The sequence below is a fragment of the Caretta caretta genome, chromosome 1 (genome assembly GCF_965140235.1).
Source record: "Caretta caretta isolate rCarCar2 chromosome 1, rCarCar1.hap1, whole genome shotgun sequence".
In the NCBI taxonomy this organism is placed as follows: domain Eukaryota; kingdom Metazoa; phylum Chordata; order Testudines; family Cheloniidae; genus Caretta; species Caretta caretta.
In genome coordinates, this window is record NC_134206.1 from 142793875 (window position 1) to 142814561 (window position 20687).

The following is a 20687-nucleotide window of genomic DNA, read 5'->3' on the forward strand; positions in this document are numbered from 1 at the left end:
TTTAGACCAGCAGAATAATCTTTCACTCGGGATCAGATGCCATGGAGTTGCTTGAGGTGTATCATTTTAGGCTATTCTCTAATGTCTCTCCCTCTAGTATCTAAGTGTTGCTATTCCTGTTTTTGAAATTCCGTGACACCTTGTGTAGTCATTTTATACCTGTGCCAAGTGGATGAAACATGCTACCAGACCAGAATTGTGGTGCCAATATAAATTACTATCCAAGGTGCAAAACCAAGGAAAACTGGGCCCAGCTGGGTGTTCAAGCTGCTGCCACCAGCCATATAAACCGTACTTATTTAAATTACAGTAAAAGTCCACAAATGAAGCTAGTTGGATAAATAATAGAGCTCTGCTGTGTGTTTGGGTAAGGATGCAAACAGCCCAAATATGGTTCTTTTGGATGAATGTCAATCAGAAGGAATACTGGGCACTATACGCATGTGATTGGGAAACAAATGGCCAGGAATTTCACAAGACTTCTGCTGTTCTCTCAGCACGTCCATCATGAGCACAAGAAAGGCATTCTCATGATGACTGTTCATTATTGTGTCGTGGAGGGAACAGTAGTCAGAAACTTGTGTAGTGTAGCTGGTAGAGATGAAAATGAAGGCAAGCACTCTGTGACTAGAAAACCCAGGGTTGCGGGAGAGAGGGAGGAAGGTATGTGGGGAAGGAAGGAGACTTGGGTGTCATATAAACAGAGAGAGAGATGTAGTCTTATCCCACAAGTCATTCATATACCCAGTTAGTCTCACAGTCAGTTTCTCATGACTCTCTTTATTGGGGAGAATTTGTTTTGCAGATGGCGGAGTTGACTGAAGGGATTCGCTGGGCCTTTATCGACATTTTGGAAAAGGAAAATGACTGGATGGATGCAAGAACAAAAAGGAAAGCTAATGAAAAGGTAACTGTTGATGTGGGAAAATTAAAATGCTGGGTGAAATCCTGCTGTGTTGAAGTCAATGGAAGCTTTGCCATTAGTTTTAATGCTGTGTTTAAAGTTCCATTTAATTGTTTACTATTTTAGAAATGCACATTGGCAATCTGTTTGTCCAAACTTATAGGATACGGGGCTAGATGGACCTTTGGTCTGACCCAGTATGGCCGTTCTTATGTTCTAATGCTGAGAAACCTGAACTTATACTTTTCTACTGCACGGTTAATTTTGTTACCTCATTTCCTCCCATGTTCACCCTGTTTGTTTTGTCCACTTCTTACCCCTGACTGACATGGAGATTGAGAGCTCTCTGGGGAAGGAGTTGTCTTCCTCATTATTTGTCAATACAGTGCCTGCCACAATGATCCTTGATCCTTGAATGGGCTTTCTAGGTTATACCTTACTACAAATGAATAATACTACTATAAAATATTTTTAAGTTTAGATTGTTTAGGATGTCCAGTACCTGGAAGGAAGAGGCTCCAATTTAGCAATGTGAATATGAAGATGTTATGTCTGGCATCTTCTCTGATGTCACTGTTGGAAGTCTACCCCCTGAAAACAGTACTTCCAAGGGTGATGTCGAGCAATCAGTGAATCAGCAGTCCCCAAATGCAATGATATCACATCATTCTCAAGGCTGGCACTTCCCTTCATGATAACTTAAACATTATGTGACATTATAGTGCAGAGGGTAAATTGGATGTTAGAAGGTACCGAAAGCTTCCTGAACCAGGTCCCTCCATCTCTCACTTACACTATATGAGACATGGAAAGTGATCTCAGAAAACAGGGAGCAGCACACAGAGCAACAATCTGGATTTGTCTACATTGCAAAAAACGACCACAAGTGTCAGAGCTTGGGTCAACTGACTTGGGCTCACACTCTGGGGCTAAAAATAGCATGTGGACGTTTAGGCTTGGGCTGAAGCTTGGGCTTTGAAATCCAGCAAGGGGGGCTCTCAGAGCCTGGGCTCCAGCCCGAGCCTGAACGTCTATAATGCTATTTTTAGACCTATAGCATGAGCCCACTGAGCCTAAGTCAATTGAACCAGACTCTGAGAGTCACTGCCAAGGGGTCGGTATCTCTTTTTCTCTCTCTCTCTCTCTCTCTCTTTTTTTTTTTACAGTGTTGACATACCCTAAAAATGCGTGAATTCACAGGAGGAGAGGATGGTCTCCTCACCATTTTTTTCTCTTTTTACTTATAAAACAGAAAATTTGGTGGCTTTACCAGTATTTATTTACTAGTTTGTTACACAGAAAGTGCATCTGTCTAAATGTGTCCACAATCTGTCATTGCCTGTGTCCATAATGCTGCTGTTATCCTGTCAGAGCTCACAAGTTGAGAGGTTGTTTGGGTCAGTACTTGAGATGAGGAACAACTGCATAAAGTATATTGCTGTGGATACCTAGGTAGCCCTCTGACTTCCGGGTCAGTACTGAGCCAAAGCCCAGCATTATAACAGAGAGTTCTGTGTTGCTGGAGACACCATGTTTCAGATGAAAGGCCAGAAAGAACAACTAGATCATCTAGTCTGACCTTCTGTATAGGGTGACTAGACAGCAAATGTGAAAAATCGGGACGGGGGTGGGGGGTAATAGGAGCCTATATCAGAAAAAGACCCAAAAATCGGGACTGTCCCTATAAAATCAGGACATCTGGTCACCCTACTTCCGTATAACACAGCCCATAGAATGTCACCCAGTTATGCCTGCATTGTGCCAATGACATGTAAAATAACTGCTCTGGCTACTTGTGGTAATTAAGTGTCTCATGACATTTTTATAAGAATAAGATTGTTAACTTGAGGACAAATCCAACTATGTGTGATTACAATCTGACCTTGGGAAACTCTCATGAGTTCAAATCCACTGTTCTATCCACTTGGCCGTATTATCTCCTGATGACGTACAGTGTAGAGTTGCTGTGTGTAGTTAAACAGCACCAGCATTTTACCCAGAAATGGCTGTATTTCATAAAGCCCATTTTGTCTAGACATAGTTTGTTTAGCTGGGGTTTTTTTGAGTCAGCAAACCACGTTGGAATGAAAGGAGTTAATGGTTGTTGTTTTCCTGTTTATCAGTTCTACTGCAGTAGGTCAGTTTCCCTGGTATTTAGTCCCTTTTTAGTCCATGGGCAGTTGAGTCTGTAGCAAGTTTATTCCTTTATTGTGCAAGAGGTAAAAGACCTTTTGTTTGTATGTTTTGGTTTTGTGCATTGAAAATGTTCTTGAAAAAATTCTCTTCTTCTAACATGATCTTGATGGGCTCATATGTCTTTATATTTAGGTGACTCCACTGTATTGCAAATGGCTTGATAGGCTTATTGATCACCTCAAAGAGGATACTGCAGATCCTGCTTGTGATAGGGATAGCCTCAATAGTAGCTTCCACATATTTATTGCTGATAGTGCCAGGGGTCAGCTGAACAACAACCTTCTATAAGCCTGAACCAAACCTCACTGAAGTCGATGGAAAGACTCCCATTGATTTAGGCAGGCTTTGGAGTGGATCCCTATGATAGAACCAGTGCCGTAGTCTGGCTTTGGGAGAGCAGCCAGCTCAGTCTAAGTTTTGAAAATTGGCCTTTTTAGCAAGTATTAGCTTATGTGGCCTTCTGAAAACTTCTTCAGCATCCTTGTGCTCTGTATCTCAAGGAATCTCACCTTTCCTCCTGGAATACTCTGGAGTTTAAGTGTGTTTCTTTCTCTCTGGAATAAGACCACATAATCAAAATCATGTCTTCTAATCATTTTAAACCCCTATGCTGTAAGTGTGAATTGAAACCAGTTCTACTGAAAGCAGCCTACCTTTCCCTCCTCCCCACCCCCCCACCAAAAAAAAAAATAAACGAAATACCCAAAGAAATGGATCCTAACACGCTTGGGTGTTGTTTTTTTTAACATGCAATTCTCACTTAATTCTCTGGATGGAGCTCATGGTATTTCTAAAAACCATAGTTAAGTCAGAGTCTAGTATCTGGCACCATGCTTTCATATTCTGTTTCCTTTTTCTTCTGTTAGTCTTGTTTTATTGTACTCTATTTGGCTGTAATCAAGGATTTGTTTATACTGTTCCTGTCAATCCTTTGAGTCTTAGATGGAGGCCTCTGATTTTTCTCTTTTTAAAACCCATTTTACTTCCTGCTCTCACTTTTTAAACTCCCTATTTTGTGAGGGTCATTACATTTTGCCTTCATTTTTTAAGTATAGCTAAATTATTCAGAGGAGTGCAGCTCAATGGGTGTCTTTGGCATGTGCTGTATGCATTATGTTAGTCATGCGGAGAGATACCTCTTCAATAGCTCTTGTGCTGGGCCAGCTCTGAGTCACCTTGCAGCCTGTTGAGAAAGCTAAAAAATGTGCAAAAAGGACCTTTTCTTTTTCTGACAATGAAAGTGTTGATAGCAGGCTACTATATCAGCCTAATGATACTGACAGCTGCATTTCCTAAGGATAGACCTGCAGAGAAAAAAGAGCATCCAAAATTGAAACTACATCAACATGACTTTTGTAATCGTGTTAATGATGAACCTAATTTTTAAAATCGTAATTTATTGCTGCTTCTTCAAAAATGATAATTCACTGGTAGATGATCATTGTGAGAAGTAAACTATAATAATGTTTCTTGGGCACTGGCAGGATTAATTAATTTTTTGCTCACTCCTTTGTTTTCCTCCCCTAAAATGCCCCTTGTACTTGAGTTTAATCTGGGGCTTGACAGTAAGATTCAAGACCTATATACACAAACATATTTTCTAAAAGTATGAAAATTTACTGCTTCTTATGAAGTTATTTTATTTGTCTAGATGAAGACTACTTTTTAAATTTTAAGTACAAATAACAAGCCCAAAAATCTTGTGCTTCTGTAATAAGACCTTTCTGTAACATAATTAACCTTTCTAGGTTACAGAGCACAAATCCCTAGGTCACTCTGAAGTCATGTTGTTGCCTACTGAATTTGACTGTTGGCTGGTTTTACTTTTCTCTAAGGAAGTCCTATTTACAACATTTATTTCCAATCCCATCTCTCCCAATCTGAAGACTGATAGGGCAGAGTCACAGAAAAACATACGCATAATTCTCTGCTATGGTTCTTAGTTTAGTCTCAGCTTATATTGCTTGATTCTGTTCCCAGTGAAGTCAATGGCAAAAGTCTGATTGACTTCACTGGGAACAGAATCAAGCAATATAAGCTGACGCAAAATTCCCATTGACCTCTGTGGTGCAGATCAGGTCAATGGCCTTTACAAACCAGTGCCTGGAGTAATTTAGGACAATCTATAATAGGAACAAAGGCCCCAGTTCAAAAATGTACTTAAGCATGTGCCTTAAGCACTTGTGTATTCTCATTGAAGTCAACCCCATTGAAGTCAGTTGGATTACTTTGGCACTTTACTGAATAAGAGTCATAACCATTTTAGCTGAACCAGTTTTAAATGCTTTAAATATGGTATTCCTGGTCACTGGACAGGAACCATAACTGTTCTAAACTATGTTTAAAGTAGAGCTGGTCACAAAGTTTTCACCAAAACCCTTTTGTCAAAAAATGTCCATTTGTCAAAACCAGAACTGTTTATGGGGAAAAGGGTGGCTTTGACAAATTTTTTAACTCAAATTTTTTTTGGAACCCTCTCCCTCCCCTGAAATTGTCAAAGCAAAATTTGTTTTGACATTTTCAAAATGAAAAGTTCCGGTTTTCTAATTCCAAAATGACTTTTCAGATAGAAATGTAAGCTAATTATATCTTTTAAAATTGTTAGAAAATGGTCAAAATTGAGATTAAATTCTTTGAAATGATCAGACAACATTTTGATTGATCTGAACCAAAACTTTTTTTGGGGGGTTTTCTGCTGCTGAATATTTTTGAGATTTTGACACTTTGTCCTTATTCAGGATGGGAATAAATGTAAAAATCTTGAAAATTTTCACAAGACAGGCAAACCATTTCCTGCCTAGCACTAGTTTATAGCTTGTTTGCCTAATATGGTTTAAATAATAATGCTTTCCATTTCTGTCTGTCTTTTAGAAATAAAAATGTTGATAAGCGCCAGCCAATTGTTTGTGTTTATCCCTTAGGTTATAAACCAAATAATGCAAAAGTACTTTGGCAGATTAACCAGTCCCAAGCCTCAGTGCACCCTTGAGAAAAGAGAAGGAAAAGATAGACATTTCAGGGTGTCTGAAAAGTTAACAAAACCAGGCTTTGACGGACCATATATAGGAGTGAGTCCCAAAACTAAAGACCCCACCCCTTCCTTTCTGTTTATATAGCACCTTCAATCCAAAGATCTAAAAGCACTTCACAAACCTTAAATCTACTTTAGAAACATTAATGGACTCTGCCAGGTTACTCTTGTTCAGTGACACCTTACTTCAGAAAGACCTGGGAACTGAGGGGGAAATGCTCAAAGGCAGAGATGGAACTCACTAGGAGTTAGGTGCCTAACTCCTATTTGTGCCTTTAGAAACCTTTGAACCCAGTCTTTTCCCTTCCAGATTTGTGCTTTTAATCACAAAACCATCTACCCTGTCTTTAGTGCAAACTGAGCCTCAGTGATGATTTTGCTGCAGTGGAATACTTTAAAATTTCCGTAGTCTTGGGTTGTGGCAGTGCTCTGATGTAGACATTAAAGACTAAGATGCCAATCTATATTGTCCGTTGGGGGACCTGGCTGCAAAAGGTTAGTCTATTGATACAGTTAAAATATGATCTGGAATATGTAGTGGGGCTGAACCATGTTTTAACTGTGTTCCTGAACTGTCCTACCGCTTTAGAGGACAATAAACATACCGCCATTCAACTCAGACTTGTCTTTACAAAGTGGTTAATCCTGTTCCTACTATGCTCATGAATGTGTGCAGAGAAGAGCACTACATGATGGGTTAAAGGAGGGAAGTGAAGAGTACTGTATTCATTGGAAATGAGGAAGGGAATCTGGAAAGGTCACTTTAGTAACCCAGACTGGAATTCTGCCAGGACGCTGAAGTTAACACCCTTCTGTGTTCATCTGGAAAATGACAGTGTTAAGGATGACATTCAACTGGCAGATAAAACTAGTGGGAGAGACTTTCTTTTCAGTTTGAAAGTATTCTACACTTTTTTCCGGGACTAAAAAGAAATCTTCACTTGCGGTTGGATCGACAATACATAGTTACAAGTCCAACACTTCTTCCTCCAATAAACTTTTACTTTGGCCCCAGAGAATAATATCTTTCAGAACCCAAACTCAGTTAATCTCCGCAGGAAGACTGGGGTTTTCTGCTCAATAACCATATGAAATGTTCATCTTTGACCCGAGCTGAAGCTAATAGCCATGGCATGTTTGCTTATATCTTATCTGTGAGGCTAGATCTGCTGCTGTCAGCTTCTCCCTTGTTATCTGGCTGCTGCTACTGCTCAGTCAGTTGTACAGTGATGTCAGTTCCATTAATAACCTGAGCACCACGCAGACAGATAGTGGAAAATGGGTGAAGGGAAAGGAAATTGCATTTAACCCTGATCTCTCGCTGTCATTTTTCAGACCCTAGCACAACTCCATAAGGCCAGAGTGGGTGCATGATATCAAAACACTTGTGACAAATCTCAGGCTTGAAACAGAGGAAGGGAGACAGAGAAAAAGTTGGAGGGACACATACACAAGTAAAATTGGGCATGAATCTGGAGCTTTTGGAGTGGAAATGCTGTGTCAAAGCAGTGATATACACCAGCTTAACATGAATTCTTCTGAAGTGCAAGAAAGTTGCTCTCATTTTTACAAACTTGATGTTGTTTTAGCTTTAACTGTCATTGTTTTTGCTGTTTCTCCAGCAAAAACAAAACCCTTTTATAAAGGTACATTTTAAAAAGGATTATTGCCCCTTTGCTGAACGGTAATGGATTCTCATAGACTCATAGACTTTAAGGTGAGAAGGGACCATCATGATCATCTAGTCTGACCTCCTTCATATTGCTGGCCACAGAACCTCACCCACTCACTCCTGTAATAGACTGATAAACTCTGGCTGAGTTCCCAAAGTCCTCAAGTCATGATTTAAAGACTTCAAGTTACAGAGAACCCACCATTTACACTGGTTTAAACCTGCCAGTAACACGTGCCCCATGCTGCTGAGGAAGGCAAAACCCCCTCAGGGTCTCTGCCAATCTGGCCTTGGGGAAAATTCCTCGCTGACCCCAAATATGATGATTAATTAGACCTTGAGCATGTCAGTGATACCCATCAGCCAGACACCTGGGAGAAAATTCACTGGAGTAACTCAGAGCCCTCCCTCTGAGGCCTTGTAGGCCATTTTCCTGTTTGGAGCTGGAATCAGTGAAGCAGAAAAAAGTACATTCTTAGTGTAATTTGTGTATTTACAAAATGAACACATGTCCTGTTTCCTTGAGCAGAGGTTGTAACAGGCTGTATTCAGGCAGGAACCCCAAGTAAGGCCTCTGCCTTCCCAGCCCCAAGGAGCAGCTTCCTTGGGCCTGTGTCTTTCTCCAGGACTCTTCTCAAAGTCAGACAAATCCAATTGCTTAACAAGGCACTGTTTCTTTTCCTCCCTTAGCCCCTGAACCTTACCCTGGAAAACCCCTAATTCAAGTGTTGCCTCAGACTGCATGGTCTGGAAAAGGTGACTTGGCCATGGACCCTCCTTTTACTCAGCAGCTCTGAGAAAGGAGCTGAGAAAGGTCCCATGAGAAAGGAGAGTACTTTTACCCACATGATACCCAGGTCCCTTACTGACTCTGTGGGTGCAGTTATCACATGGCATCTTTAATTCTTTTATGGAGAGTTTAATCCGGGGTGCTTATGTCAACCACCCCTAATGTGCCAACCACTAGCACCTTCTACCGTAACAGGATAGATTCTTCAATATGGTTTCTGATTTGCCAGGCCAGTCACCCACAGCGGGGAGGTTCCTTTGGGCACTGTCTTTGCTGCCCAAACAGCTGTGTTTTAAAAGCCAGGTTCCAAACCCAGTTGTAGTAAAACAAATCTAGGACTTGGCTTGATCAGCTGGTGGAAGCTGATCACTCATGTTCCATTTATTTAAAAATACATGTTTCAGACAAATTTTTTCAAAGCCACTAGTGGCAGACTTCCGGTGCAAGGCAGATGCCTAGCTACCGTTTGTCTTCAAAAATCTTCACCTACATTTGGTCAGCTGTTTTGATATTTGACGATGTGCTTTGCTTAACTTGAGAGCAGATATAAAGGACAGTGTAGGGCCAGATTCTGTAATCTACATGTGCTTTTGACTGCACTTTGTGTACAGATGGTCCTGGCAGGCTAGCTGGCTTGTGTGGCCATAATCCTCTCCCTTATGCTGGTGAAACCAGGAGTAACTGCACTGGTGCATCTCTATTTGCTAATGCATATTTTTAATACCCTGAGTATTAGACAGCAGAAATGATGATGTAGTTGGGGGAAACTTTGTTATAACGTCAGCAGAGATTAAATTGTTCAAGCATTTCATTAGCCAGTGATGTCTGAAACAAATAATGAAGAGAAGTGTTAAATGTCCCATTGAAATGCTCCAGACTCTGGTGGTGGTAGAGTTTACAGGGGTATTTTTTTTTAACGGGGATCATCAGATGCAGGAGGAGGCTGCTCCCTTATTGGCTATTCACCAAGCAGCATGCAGTACTCAGCAGAAAAGATGCTTTGTCAGCTGCTCACATTTATTAGGCAAACACTAATGTGCCTACATTTTTTAAATAAGTGATGACTGTCTGCTTCTTCCTTGATAATTTTGAAAAGTAACTTTTTTAAAGTTTAGAAGTAATCTAAGCTCAAGAATGGGATTTTTCACAAGTAATATCTACTAGAAAGAGAGACCCTTTCCGAGGTAGAAAACAGGATGTCTCTTCTGTTTGTTTGTTCTGTGCCGTCTTGTCTGCTTTGCATGTCTGCGCATGTCTGTTTTCTTGTCTGCAATATAGGATAGAAGGGAGGGGTGGGAATGATGAAGGGAGTAAAATTGGTGTGCTCATTGCAAGTCTGCACAGAAGGGGCTTGGCTCAAGTGGACAGCGTTCCTCTCCACAGAGTGAGACAACAACTGCAAAGCCCTGATTGTAAGAACTGTTTCAAGTGGGGAACAGACTGAGTATGTTGCATTGGTAGCATTCAATACGGTTGAATGTTCAGGCTGTAAGGCATTTTCTAGGTATTTTGGAGATACGGTTGCTCAGATCCAGAGTGAACAATTTACCACCATACAGATAAATCTATTCTTGGAGGTCAGAGAAAGGGAGGTGTAAATACAGTCTTCTTTGCTTGAATTTAAGTCCATGATGGCTACTAAGTTTCTGGGAAATGGTAAAGCCACACCCTGTCCACACACTTCCTGGCTGGATCTGGATTTTAGACCCTGCAAAGCATAGGGCCACGCAGACTGATGGGGTCAGACTCCCACTGGTTTACAGGAAACTAGAAATATAAAGAAAATTCTTAGATTTTTTTAGTAAAAAATATCCCTTTCCCAGATGAAGGTAGCACTAGAAATTTTAAACAAATGTCAACCAATGCAAACAGAAGGCGTGGGTTGGAAGGCTGTCACTATCAACAGCGGGTTATTCACAGTCCCTATCACAGCTACCAAGACAGACCCTTTGGGGACCACAGATCCCACAGTGCTGGGCCCTGCAGCAGGAGAGAGCCTCTTTGCCCTCTCTCCCTCCCTTATGCTCCCTTTATATCTATGCGCAGATGATGCTATGTTATTCAGAACTTAAACTTTCCTTTAGCACGTTGACTTTCTTAAGCCCTTGGGGGTTTTTAACCATGTCAATCAATGCAGTGCTCTTTGTTAAATCTCCTGACATGCCAGAGCTTAAACAAAAAAACACCCAAAAAGGTTTTGCTCAGAGTTGTTTATGTTTCCAGCAATGGATGGCATGGCAACCATTTGCAGTAGAGGTCAATTGCTCAGGATTTCTCCAGGTGGGGGTGAGGCACGGAGTAGCTTTCTAAGAAGAGTTTAATGGATAATTAGAGCAATGTGCTAACAGATGAAAGTGCAATTAATGTTTGTATGTATTTATTTTGTAAATAGCAACCCTCCTGGGTTCTGAAATGAAACACACCTGGGAAGAAAATCTAGCATGACTTCGAAGGGAGGGATAACAAGGTTGTTTGTTAAAATGAAACATTAGGTTCTGGAGAAAGCATAACATCATCTGGAGTTCGAGAGATGGTATAATTTTCTCAAGTACCTAAGTGACTTAAGAGCCTAAGTCACTTAGGCACTTGAGAAAACTGTACCCAGAGTCCTAGATCATGCTGGACCACAGTGTGGGTTTGCAAGGGAGGGCCTAAGGAGCTTCTCCTCCCTTGAATTTCCAACATAGAGAGGGGCACCATGTCCTTGGGCTGGCCTGTTCTTGGGCCATTTCCATGCAAGGATTTCTCAGGCCTAGTGTTGCTACTGGAACTAATTACTCCATCTTCAGTGGGGGCAGAGAGGAGGAAGGGCCATGTCCCCATCTACCTCTCACTGGCCAGAAGCAGACATTGCACCCTTTCCAAGGGTAGCGTGGTATCTGTGCTCCATATGGGATTCCCTGAGTTCTTGCAGCATTTTGCCTGTGTCAGACACAATGTCTTCCAGAGTTTCCGCAGAGCACTACACCCTTCCCTATTGCCCCCAATGAGCAGTTGTTGCTACATGTTTCAATCCCACCTCAATCAATCATTTGATTTTATTTGTGGATTGGGGTGCCCTCACTTATGAACTGTAAAATGTGAAAAATAGCATGGTAATTTGCTCAGTGCTTAAATTTTATTTTAAGTTCATTAGGATGCCCCTTCCCCCCCCCCCCCAAAAAAAGAAAAGAATTTATTTATGGAGGGTTTTTTTGCCTGGATTAAAAGGAACATCATTACTCATTCACTGGGACCTTAATGCATCCTTCTCTTAATTTATCTTGCAAAAGCCAAGGTGCTTGTGGATAAAAATAGGGCTATCAGTCTGGCACTTTAAAAATATCAATACATTCACTAAAAAGAAACAGTAACAGCTGCAACTATAGGTTTAGTCCAATCACATTTATGTAGCTGGAAAATTGGAAAAATTATTGTAGCCCTGAGGTTAATAAGAACTATGTTATAAAACAAAGGATTTAGCATACAGGCATAGGGTAAGATTTTTCAAAGCATTGAGCATTATCAGTTTGCTCCCATCAAAGTAAATGGGAGTTTTACTGTTGGCATCAATGGGACTAGAAATAGGACAAAGTTGTTTAATATCTGATCCGTATGTTTTTATTGCTTTGTGCTTGGTATTGGGTTTTATACTGTTCAGCATTAACTGGGGATTGAAGAATCTTTTTAGACCTCTCCAATGAAAAGCTGAAACAACTATTGCCTTCCAATATAATACTTCATATTGGTAAACTGTAGTCTGCCAGTGGATTTAGTCTGAATGGTTGCAGCTTTATTTCAGCAAGGAGACTCTCTTTCCATGGACTTGGCTTTATTTAAATTCTCATCGAGTATGGCTTGTCTATTGCATTGGTTTCCAAAACAACCACTTGAGCTCCTTCCCATTCAGTATTTTAAATCTTTTTAATATGTCTGTCAGTTGGCATTTGGGCCAAGAATAAACTGATTTAAGGCTTGGATCATTTCACTGGCTTTATGACTAGTTTCACTGTGTTCTTTCTTAATACATTTATAGATAGCTTTGGACTGTTGGATTTGATTCACTCAGAGTTGATATGGAGCATGAAATACCGAAATGCAGTTGGTTCATTGGAATCAACATTTTGCATTAGTTCAAAATTACAAGGGATATAGTAAGCATAGATCCAACCATATATATTGTGTAATCATAGATGAAGGGTTATCAGGAATATCTTCTGAGTGCCATGAATATTCACATTTGACAGTCCAGATCTGTGGTGAGGTATGTACACTGTGTAGTCTTGCAATCTGTCGTCTCTCCCCCTACCCCCAAGTCTGTACATAAAATAACTGAATCTCATGATGTAGCATCACAAGCACAGGTAAAAATGGGAAATGGAGTTAGAGTAAAATACACAGGTGTATGTCTCTTCTGATATAACTGCAGTTTAGCTCAGTGGTGGGCAAACTTTTTGGCCTGAGGGCCACATCTGGGTGGGGAAATTATATGCAGGGCCATGAATGTAGGACTGGGGCAGGGGGTTGGGGTATGGGAGGGAGTGCAGGAAGGGGTGCGGTGCTCAGGAAGAGGCTCAGGGCAAGGGGTGCAGGAGGGGATGTGGGGTGTGGTGGGGGCTTGGGGCTGGGGTGCAGGAGAGGGTGCTCGGGATGTAGGAGGGGGTTCTCGGGGTGCAGGAGGGGTTCGGGGTGTGGGCTCTGGCCTGACACCGCTTACCTCGAGCAGCTCCGGGGTAGCAGCGGTGCGCAGCAGGGCTAGGGCAGGCTCAGGGCAGGGGGTTGGGGGCTCAGGGCAGGGGGTCGAGGTGTGGGCTCCGGCCTGGCACCGCTTACCTCCAGCAACTCTGGGGTAGCAGCGGTGCGCAGCAGGGCTAAGGCAGGCTTCCTGCCTGCCCTGGCCCCTCGCTGCTTCTGGAAGTGGCCAGCATGTCTGTCAGTGGCTCCTAGGAGTGGGGTGGGGCAGACGGCTCTGCTGTGTACTGCCCTTGCCTGCGGGTACCACCCCGAAGCTCCCATTGGCCGCGGTTCCCCGTTCTCGGGCAATGGGAGCTGAGGGGGCAGTGCCTGCTGGTGAGGGCAGCGCACAGAGCCCTCTGCCCCCTCCCCAGGAGCCGCAGGAACGTGGTGCCCGCCGCTTCTGGGAGCAGCGCAGGGCCAGGGCACGCAGGGAGCCTGCCTTAGCCCTGCTGTGCCACGGGGCTGGCAATCCTGTGGGCTGGATTGAAAGCCCTGATGGGCCGGATTCAGCTCACAGGCCATAGTTTGCCCTCCCCTGGTTTAGCTGGTAGAAGAATGAGTTTAGAACAGGATTATCTCTGATAAGAACAAATATTAGCTGGTCTAATAATTATACTGATACACTGAGCTAAGAAATTGGTTTGGTTTTTATGTTAATATGACTCATGCTGTTGTGTCCAATGCTTATGCTAAAATAATCTCCTCTAAGAATAAAAGGAATTTGTAGTGCTCAGTGGTCTTAAACTTAAAATCGTTTTCCCAATCAAGACAATGGTAAAACTTGCAATGTCTTTAATGGGATCAGTATTTTCCAGGCTAGTTCACCCAATAATGTCAAACCTTTAGTTACATGGGACTCCCAGATTATGGGGGACCCACTCCAGGAAGATACACAGTAGTGTTTGCTGGTTGTGCTTCAGTGCTGTGCAGTCAGAGCCGTCCCTTGGGTAGGGCAAATTGGGGCGACCACTCTGGGTCCCGGGCTTTGGGGGACCCTGAAGGCCGGTGCAATTGACCGGCATGGTTGATCCCGGAAGAGATGAATCTGTCACTTCCACCCTGGATCCCCGCACTTTAAAGGGTCCTACGGGCTGGTACAAATGGCTGACATGTTTGGTCCCGGAAGACACTAATCTGTCACTTCCTCCCCAGACCCTGCACTCCCCTAGGGATGGCCCTGTGTGCAGTGCTGCTGATTGAGAGTTATGTGATGGTGATAGCTTAAACTTCCTAAGAACTGGAATTTCTCTTCCTTAACTGCTGTTGTGGCTAGGACATATCCCAGGTTCCTCCTTCAGTTTAATTGCTCACAAACTCACATGATAGTTCTGGTGCAGTGCTGCCTGACATCTATAGAACTGAACATTCTATTCTATTCACGTTGTTGTTGTACTGGGCTCATCATCATAGTATTTGAACACTTTCCAGTAGTGCATGAAGCAACATGACTACACATCTGCCAAGTTTTATTTGCTCTCTCATCTTCTCCTCAGAGGGAGAAGCATGTGCAGTGTGGTATCTTTGTCTGTATTTTTTTTTAATTTACCTGTTATGTGTTTATGTAAGAGAAGGCAAGGTCAAGGAAATGCACCTTGCACTTCGTGTGGACGGTGGTGAGGTTAGTGGTTGTCCATAGTTCTTGCGGGAGTTCATTCTACACTCTTGGATCATGCCCAGAGACAGTTCTGTCTCTAGCACAGATGAGCTTTGGTCTTATTGTTGATAGTTCCATTGTGCCAGAGGAGTAGCCTTGTTGATCATGGGCTTTGTCCTGGAGCTTTAGATGGTCTTTTAGATATCCTGGACCCAGGTCATGAAGTGCTTTCAAGATAAGGACTGAGACCTTGACCTTGATTCAAAATTCTATGGGAAGCCAGTGTAGAGAGTGGATGACAGATTTGATATGTGCATAGTAGCCTGTGTTGATGAAGAGATGTGCTGGAGTTTCCTATGGCTTAGGAATCTGTAACCCAGCTGAGAGGTGATGCAACCTTGAATAACTGAGGTCAGGTCTCCTTCTGCCAGGAAAGAACAGAGGTTCCTAGCTAGGTGGAGATGATAGCAGCATCCTCGGGTAATGCTTTCTATGTGAAAGCTCAGCATCAGTGAGGAATCCAAGAGTACTCATAGACTACGGACTGAATTCACTAATTGTGGGTGTGTATTGCAACCAATGGAGACTGCACCATGGCTGCAGCATCACTTCTGTCTTGCTTGGGTTCGACTTCATCCAAGAGCTGAACCCATCCAAGCAGTAGGCCACCTTTGTAATAGCGATGTGATTGTTTATGGTGAAGGATAGGTAGAACTGTGTATCATCTGCATACTGCTGGAACTTAAGTTCATGTTGTTTGCCCAGTTCACCTAGTAGTTGCATGTAGATGTTGAAAAGCACTGAAGAGAGAACTGATTTTTGTGGAACTCCACAAGTGAGGGGTCTAGTGGTGGAGGTGCCATTTCCCATCACGGCTCATTGGTGGTTGGCTAAGACGGAAGTGTCCAGGGTGGTTTTCTTTAGTGTTTGTTGGATTGCTGTGTGTAGGAAAGGAGAAAGTGAAGATTCCTTCTCTGAATGAAGTGTTGAGTGTTTCAGGTACCAGTTGTTCATGACTCTTTCACAAGCCAGGAAGGGCCTGGGTCTCCTCTCTCGCATGTCATAGGAGTTTGGAACAGAAGTGGGTGGGAGGTTAGGTTAATGTTACACACAAAAAGAGGGTGAAATTCTGGTTCTATGAAATCAATGTGAACTTTGCCTTTGACTTTAATGGGGTCAGCATTTTGCCCTGAATCTTGGGCCTTGCAGCCCCAGAGGTGAATCATGCACTTGAGGAATGGCCTAGTTTGCTTGAACCAGCTGTGAAGATTTTTGTCTTCAAAGCATACAAGACCAGAAAGCATTAGCAGGGATTTATGACAGAAAAAAGTGTCTCAGTCATGCAAACTGATGTGCTGACATCTCCATGCTGTGAGGTCCTACTGAAGTTTCAACTGATTGAAGTGGCAATATAATAAAGGTGAAATAATATTGTTAATATCACCCCTATTGTATTAGCACTTAGTGAATAATTGCCAACAAACAATTTATTTGGCAAATTCCCCTCCTGTCTTTTTTCCCCTGCTCCTGGAATGTCCATGAGCAGACTGGCATTTGCCAAATACACCAAATACAGAGTTTTCTCTACTCTCTGAGTTGACTGAAAACAGGTCGGTGTGACTATCATACACCAGATATTTTATATTTGTGCTGTGTTGCTGAGTTGTGATTAGTCACATGTCACCTGCTATTTTTATGTTGTTGAACTCAGGATGTAGCAAGAAGGAAGCATTAATAACCGCATTAAGTTAGAACATATAAAACAACTACTGAAATAGGAAAATAATAGCTTAGCTTACTGTTGGCCAGTTGGATGTGGCGTGCAAATTAGTTATTAAACAACCCTCCAGTTCCCTGGAATCTTGATAAATTAAGTGTCATAGTTAAGTTAATTGTACTCATTTTTAATCATTACAAGTATAAAAAGACCAACAGTTAAAGCCAATGTTTAAAAACAGCCACATACACAGCAGTTTGATGACTAGCTGTGTTCTGTAGTATGCTCTGCACAGATCAAGCACTCTTGATAACTTCATTTAGCACTTTAGACCAAGCAATAAAAGGGTTTGGGTTAGAGTGTCCACTTCACTTTTGATTGCAAAGTTTACTGTTCACAAATTGTTTCACATTGCACCAGTTGAGGAAATAAAATACATCACCGTGATGGGCCCAATCCAGCTTCCAGTGAAGTCAATAAGAGCCTTTCTACTGATGTCACTGGGAGTTGGTTCAAGCCCCATATTGTACCTCACTATGTTTTACAAATTTCCATCACCCTATTTTTTTCCTCTTTTCTGTGTGTACAACTAAAATATCTGCCAGCGATATGCGTGCAGCAATTTTACCAGATGGCACTCGAATTATATATTTTCAATGAAAAATGAAAAGACCAGACATGTACATAAAGGCTGAATTAATCTTTGTAATTAAATGGAACATTACTTTGCCATGAACGATTCTAGCTTTCAAACTAGATTTCATGCTAATTTTTCAGTGAACTATAATTGTATTAATTTTTAATGTTTTCGACGTTCCAAAATAAAAATAATCTTCTTAAAGTCGGTACAAAAAAGCTTTTTCATACTCATGAATTTTAATTTTTGCAGGTATTTCAAAAATATTTTACAGTAGATACAGTGTTATTTCAATGTACAGGGGTAGGTTAGTGCTTAAAGCCAAGTACTTTTATATCATGATAAAAATAAGATATAATGTAACACATTGACAATCATGATAGTCTTTCGTTGGAGTTTGTTTAAGCTATGAATATACTCTAGTAAAACTATACATTTAAGGTAACTGAAACTTACTTCCACTTTAACGACCCTTTACATTGCCAGGGTGGCTTAAAGGGATCTTAGTGTAAATCAAAATCAGGCCCAGCAGTTAAAATGATCAGTGAGAGGGTCTCTGGTAATGCTCAGATACCAAGGCATGGTAGAAGAATCTGAATGATGTTCTGTAGCTCTGAAACACAAACATTTGACTTAGGCTGGCAAGCCACGGCAAGTTAATTTTTTTTAAATTTCATTTTGCATTTGCAGCCATCTGGTTTGCGATACACTTGGAATGAATAGAAATGGGGGGAAAAATTACGGGTGAAGTCAATAGCAAAACTTACACTGATATCAATGGGGCCAGGATTTTTTTTTCTCTTTCTCTGTCCTTCTGTCTCTCTCCCTCCCACGCGCACGTACACAATACATATACTGCAATATGAAATGAATGGTAAATAACAGTTGGCTGTCAGTGATATTTAAATCAGTTGTTAAACTTGCTATTAGGAAGCAGATTGTCAAAAGCCTCATTCTGGATTGGCCATTTTGATAGTATCACAGACATGAACCAAATATCTATCAATGGTGCACAACTGACATCTCACCATTGAAACACATATAAAAAGAGGGAAGTGTTAAGAGGTGATAATAAGGCGTCTTTGGGATGGAGTGGGTCAGGCTTAAAGGGAAAAAGTGATAACTCTAAACTGTCCTTTTTTCTCCCACAAAGTGCCAGGCTGCCAATCAGCACTAGTTGGTGTTTTTTCCAGCCACACTTGACCAGCGTATAAATTAAGCTAGCAGCCTCAGATCCCAAATGGTTTGGCATGGAAGTGAATGAGTTGAAAGTGGCCATTGGGCCACAAGCTGCTTGTGGTTTCTTTGGGAAAGGACGTTGGAGCAAAGGACTCCGTAGCCAAGATAAAACAATGAGGAGTCCTTTTGTTAGTCTCTAAGGTGCCACAAGGACTCCTCATTGTTTTTGCTCATACAGACTAACATGGCTACTACTCTGAAACCCATAGTCAAGATGTATCATGAAGGGCATTTTGTTCAGCCTCAGCCATGGGGAGGTGGCGTGGCTGAACTGGTTCTATCTACCCTTAAATGTAGGATGTTTCTCGCTCCAGAAATGGATGCGTTTGAGAGTCCACCTTGTGTGTGAGTAATGGCATAGGTTTAAAATGAGAATAACAGGGTTGTACAGGTTGTCATCCTGTACCTCAGCTTCCTTGGCTGAACGGACAGAGTTCTAGGTCAGAAAAGTTTTATGGTTCTGAAAGATTTTAATGTCTATGCAGATGGAATCTTCAAGGTGAAATCAAAATCTCTGAGTGGGACAGGGAGAAGAGCAGTATGCTCTCGTTCAGATCAGACCATTAACACCTCTGGGTTGAAGCCAGAGTCCACCTTTGCTCCTCTCAGCGTGACAGCTATGCCTGATTGACCTGCTCACTGAGATTGCTGGGCCTAAGATGGTGTCAGAATTCTGTGAGGTTTACAGCTGCTAAGGATCTGGAAGGCAGTCTGGAAAATGCCAGTGTTTTTAAGGGATAATATAATTCAAAGTGATTTTTGTTATTTGCCTAAATATATTTAACAATGTTTTTGATCCACATTTTGTACTGATTGTAGCTCTCCACGTCAACGCAATATTGGTACAGTTAATCCACACTGATTCTTTGAATTGTTTTAAAAAGGGCAATTGTGCATCAGCTATTATAAATGATTTTGTTTCTTTTGTTGGTTTAATCAAAAATGTTAAGGGCTCAATTATGCAGATGCAACACAAAGACTGCTTAATTAAGTGATTAAAATGATTACTTTGGAATACATGCAAGACATTTGAGACTAACCTAACTCATTTAAGCAGCCAACTTAGTGGAAATTAAAACTGATGAGTTTTCCTACTTGCTTTCTTGAGACTGATATAGTAACAAATAGCATTGAAAACCCTAAAGTAATGTACTGAAACCATCACAAAAGTTCAGTCAACTCGGCAAGAAAGCATAAGCAGGGCAAAAAATAGATGCTGTCTACAGCTGAATTCTAGTTCTTTCCTGTTTTCTCAAGCATTTTTTTAAAAAAATCTTCAGTACCTACTGTGCCTCATGAAAAACTAAGAAAACATTCTATTTTAGAGGTAATTTGGCTCATTTCATATTTCCTGTAGAGCATTTGTCTTTTATTGTTTTTCTATCACTGGGGATATTTGTATGACAATGGGATCCTTCTTGCTGAAGAGTTCATCTGTTCCTGCTGTTAATTTCTAACCTGAAGTCATAATCTTCTGATTGTGACATCTTAATTATCTCTGCAACAATTAATTATGATGTCACTAGTAGAGGACAATAACTTCAACTGGGAAATAAGCCCTAGGAATAGATTAACTCTCAAGAGGCAAAGATCCTGTTTTCTTGAAAATGAGGGAAGGTAAAAGAAGGATTTTGGGGGAAAACGTTGTAGCATTGCTTCTCCCCATTACACTGGCATAGCTGGTGCAAAGGGATGGCAAGAAATTGCAGAGCTGGCTGTTCTGACTGTGGTCTCCTCAGCCTTTGTAGAAAGCCCTGGTGGTAGCTGGGGTGGGAAGGGAAACAGCCTAGACATTATTTACTTCTGGTCATTTTGTGGCCTTGCAATAATTCTTATTGCCACAAGGGACAAGTAAGCATATCCCTCTGGGTCTTTGGGCTGGACCGATTGTGATCACAGAGATGAATCTGAATTGTTTCTAATGTGTATGTTTTCCTAAGGATTTTCATGAGATGCCATAGGTTCTTTAGTTAATATTAATAGGTTTCAGAGTAGCAGCCGTGTTAGTCTGTATCTGCAAAAAGTACAGGAGTACTTGTGGCACCTTAGAGACTAACAAATTTATTTGAGCATAAGCTTTGGTGGGCTACAGCCCACTTCATCAGATGCATAGAATGGAACATATACTAAGAAAATATATATATACACATACAGAGAACATGAAAAAGTGGAGTAAGAGTAATTAGCATCG

The 20687-nt window shown here is 41.6% G+C and overlaps 1 protein-coding gene across 1 annotated transcript in view; it reads left to right on the forward strand.

The window, feature by feature from the left end:
* The window catches only part of PHEX (phosphate regulating endopeptidase X-linked), a 137728-nt gene that overhangs the window by 70374 nt on the left and 46667 nt on the right, over positions 1-20687 (forward strand). Inside the window, exon 12 of the mRNA XM_048862966.2 lies at positions 806-907. Within this exon, the coding sequence (XP_048718923.1) occupies positions 806-907 (102 nt within the window). The remainder of the gene's footprint in view (positions 1-805; positions 908-20687) is intronic.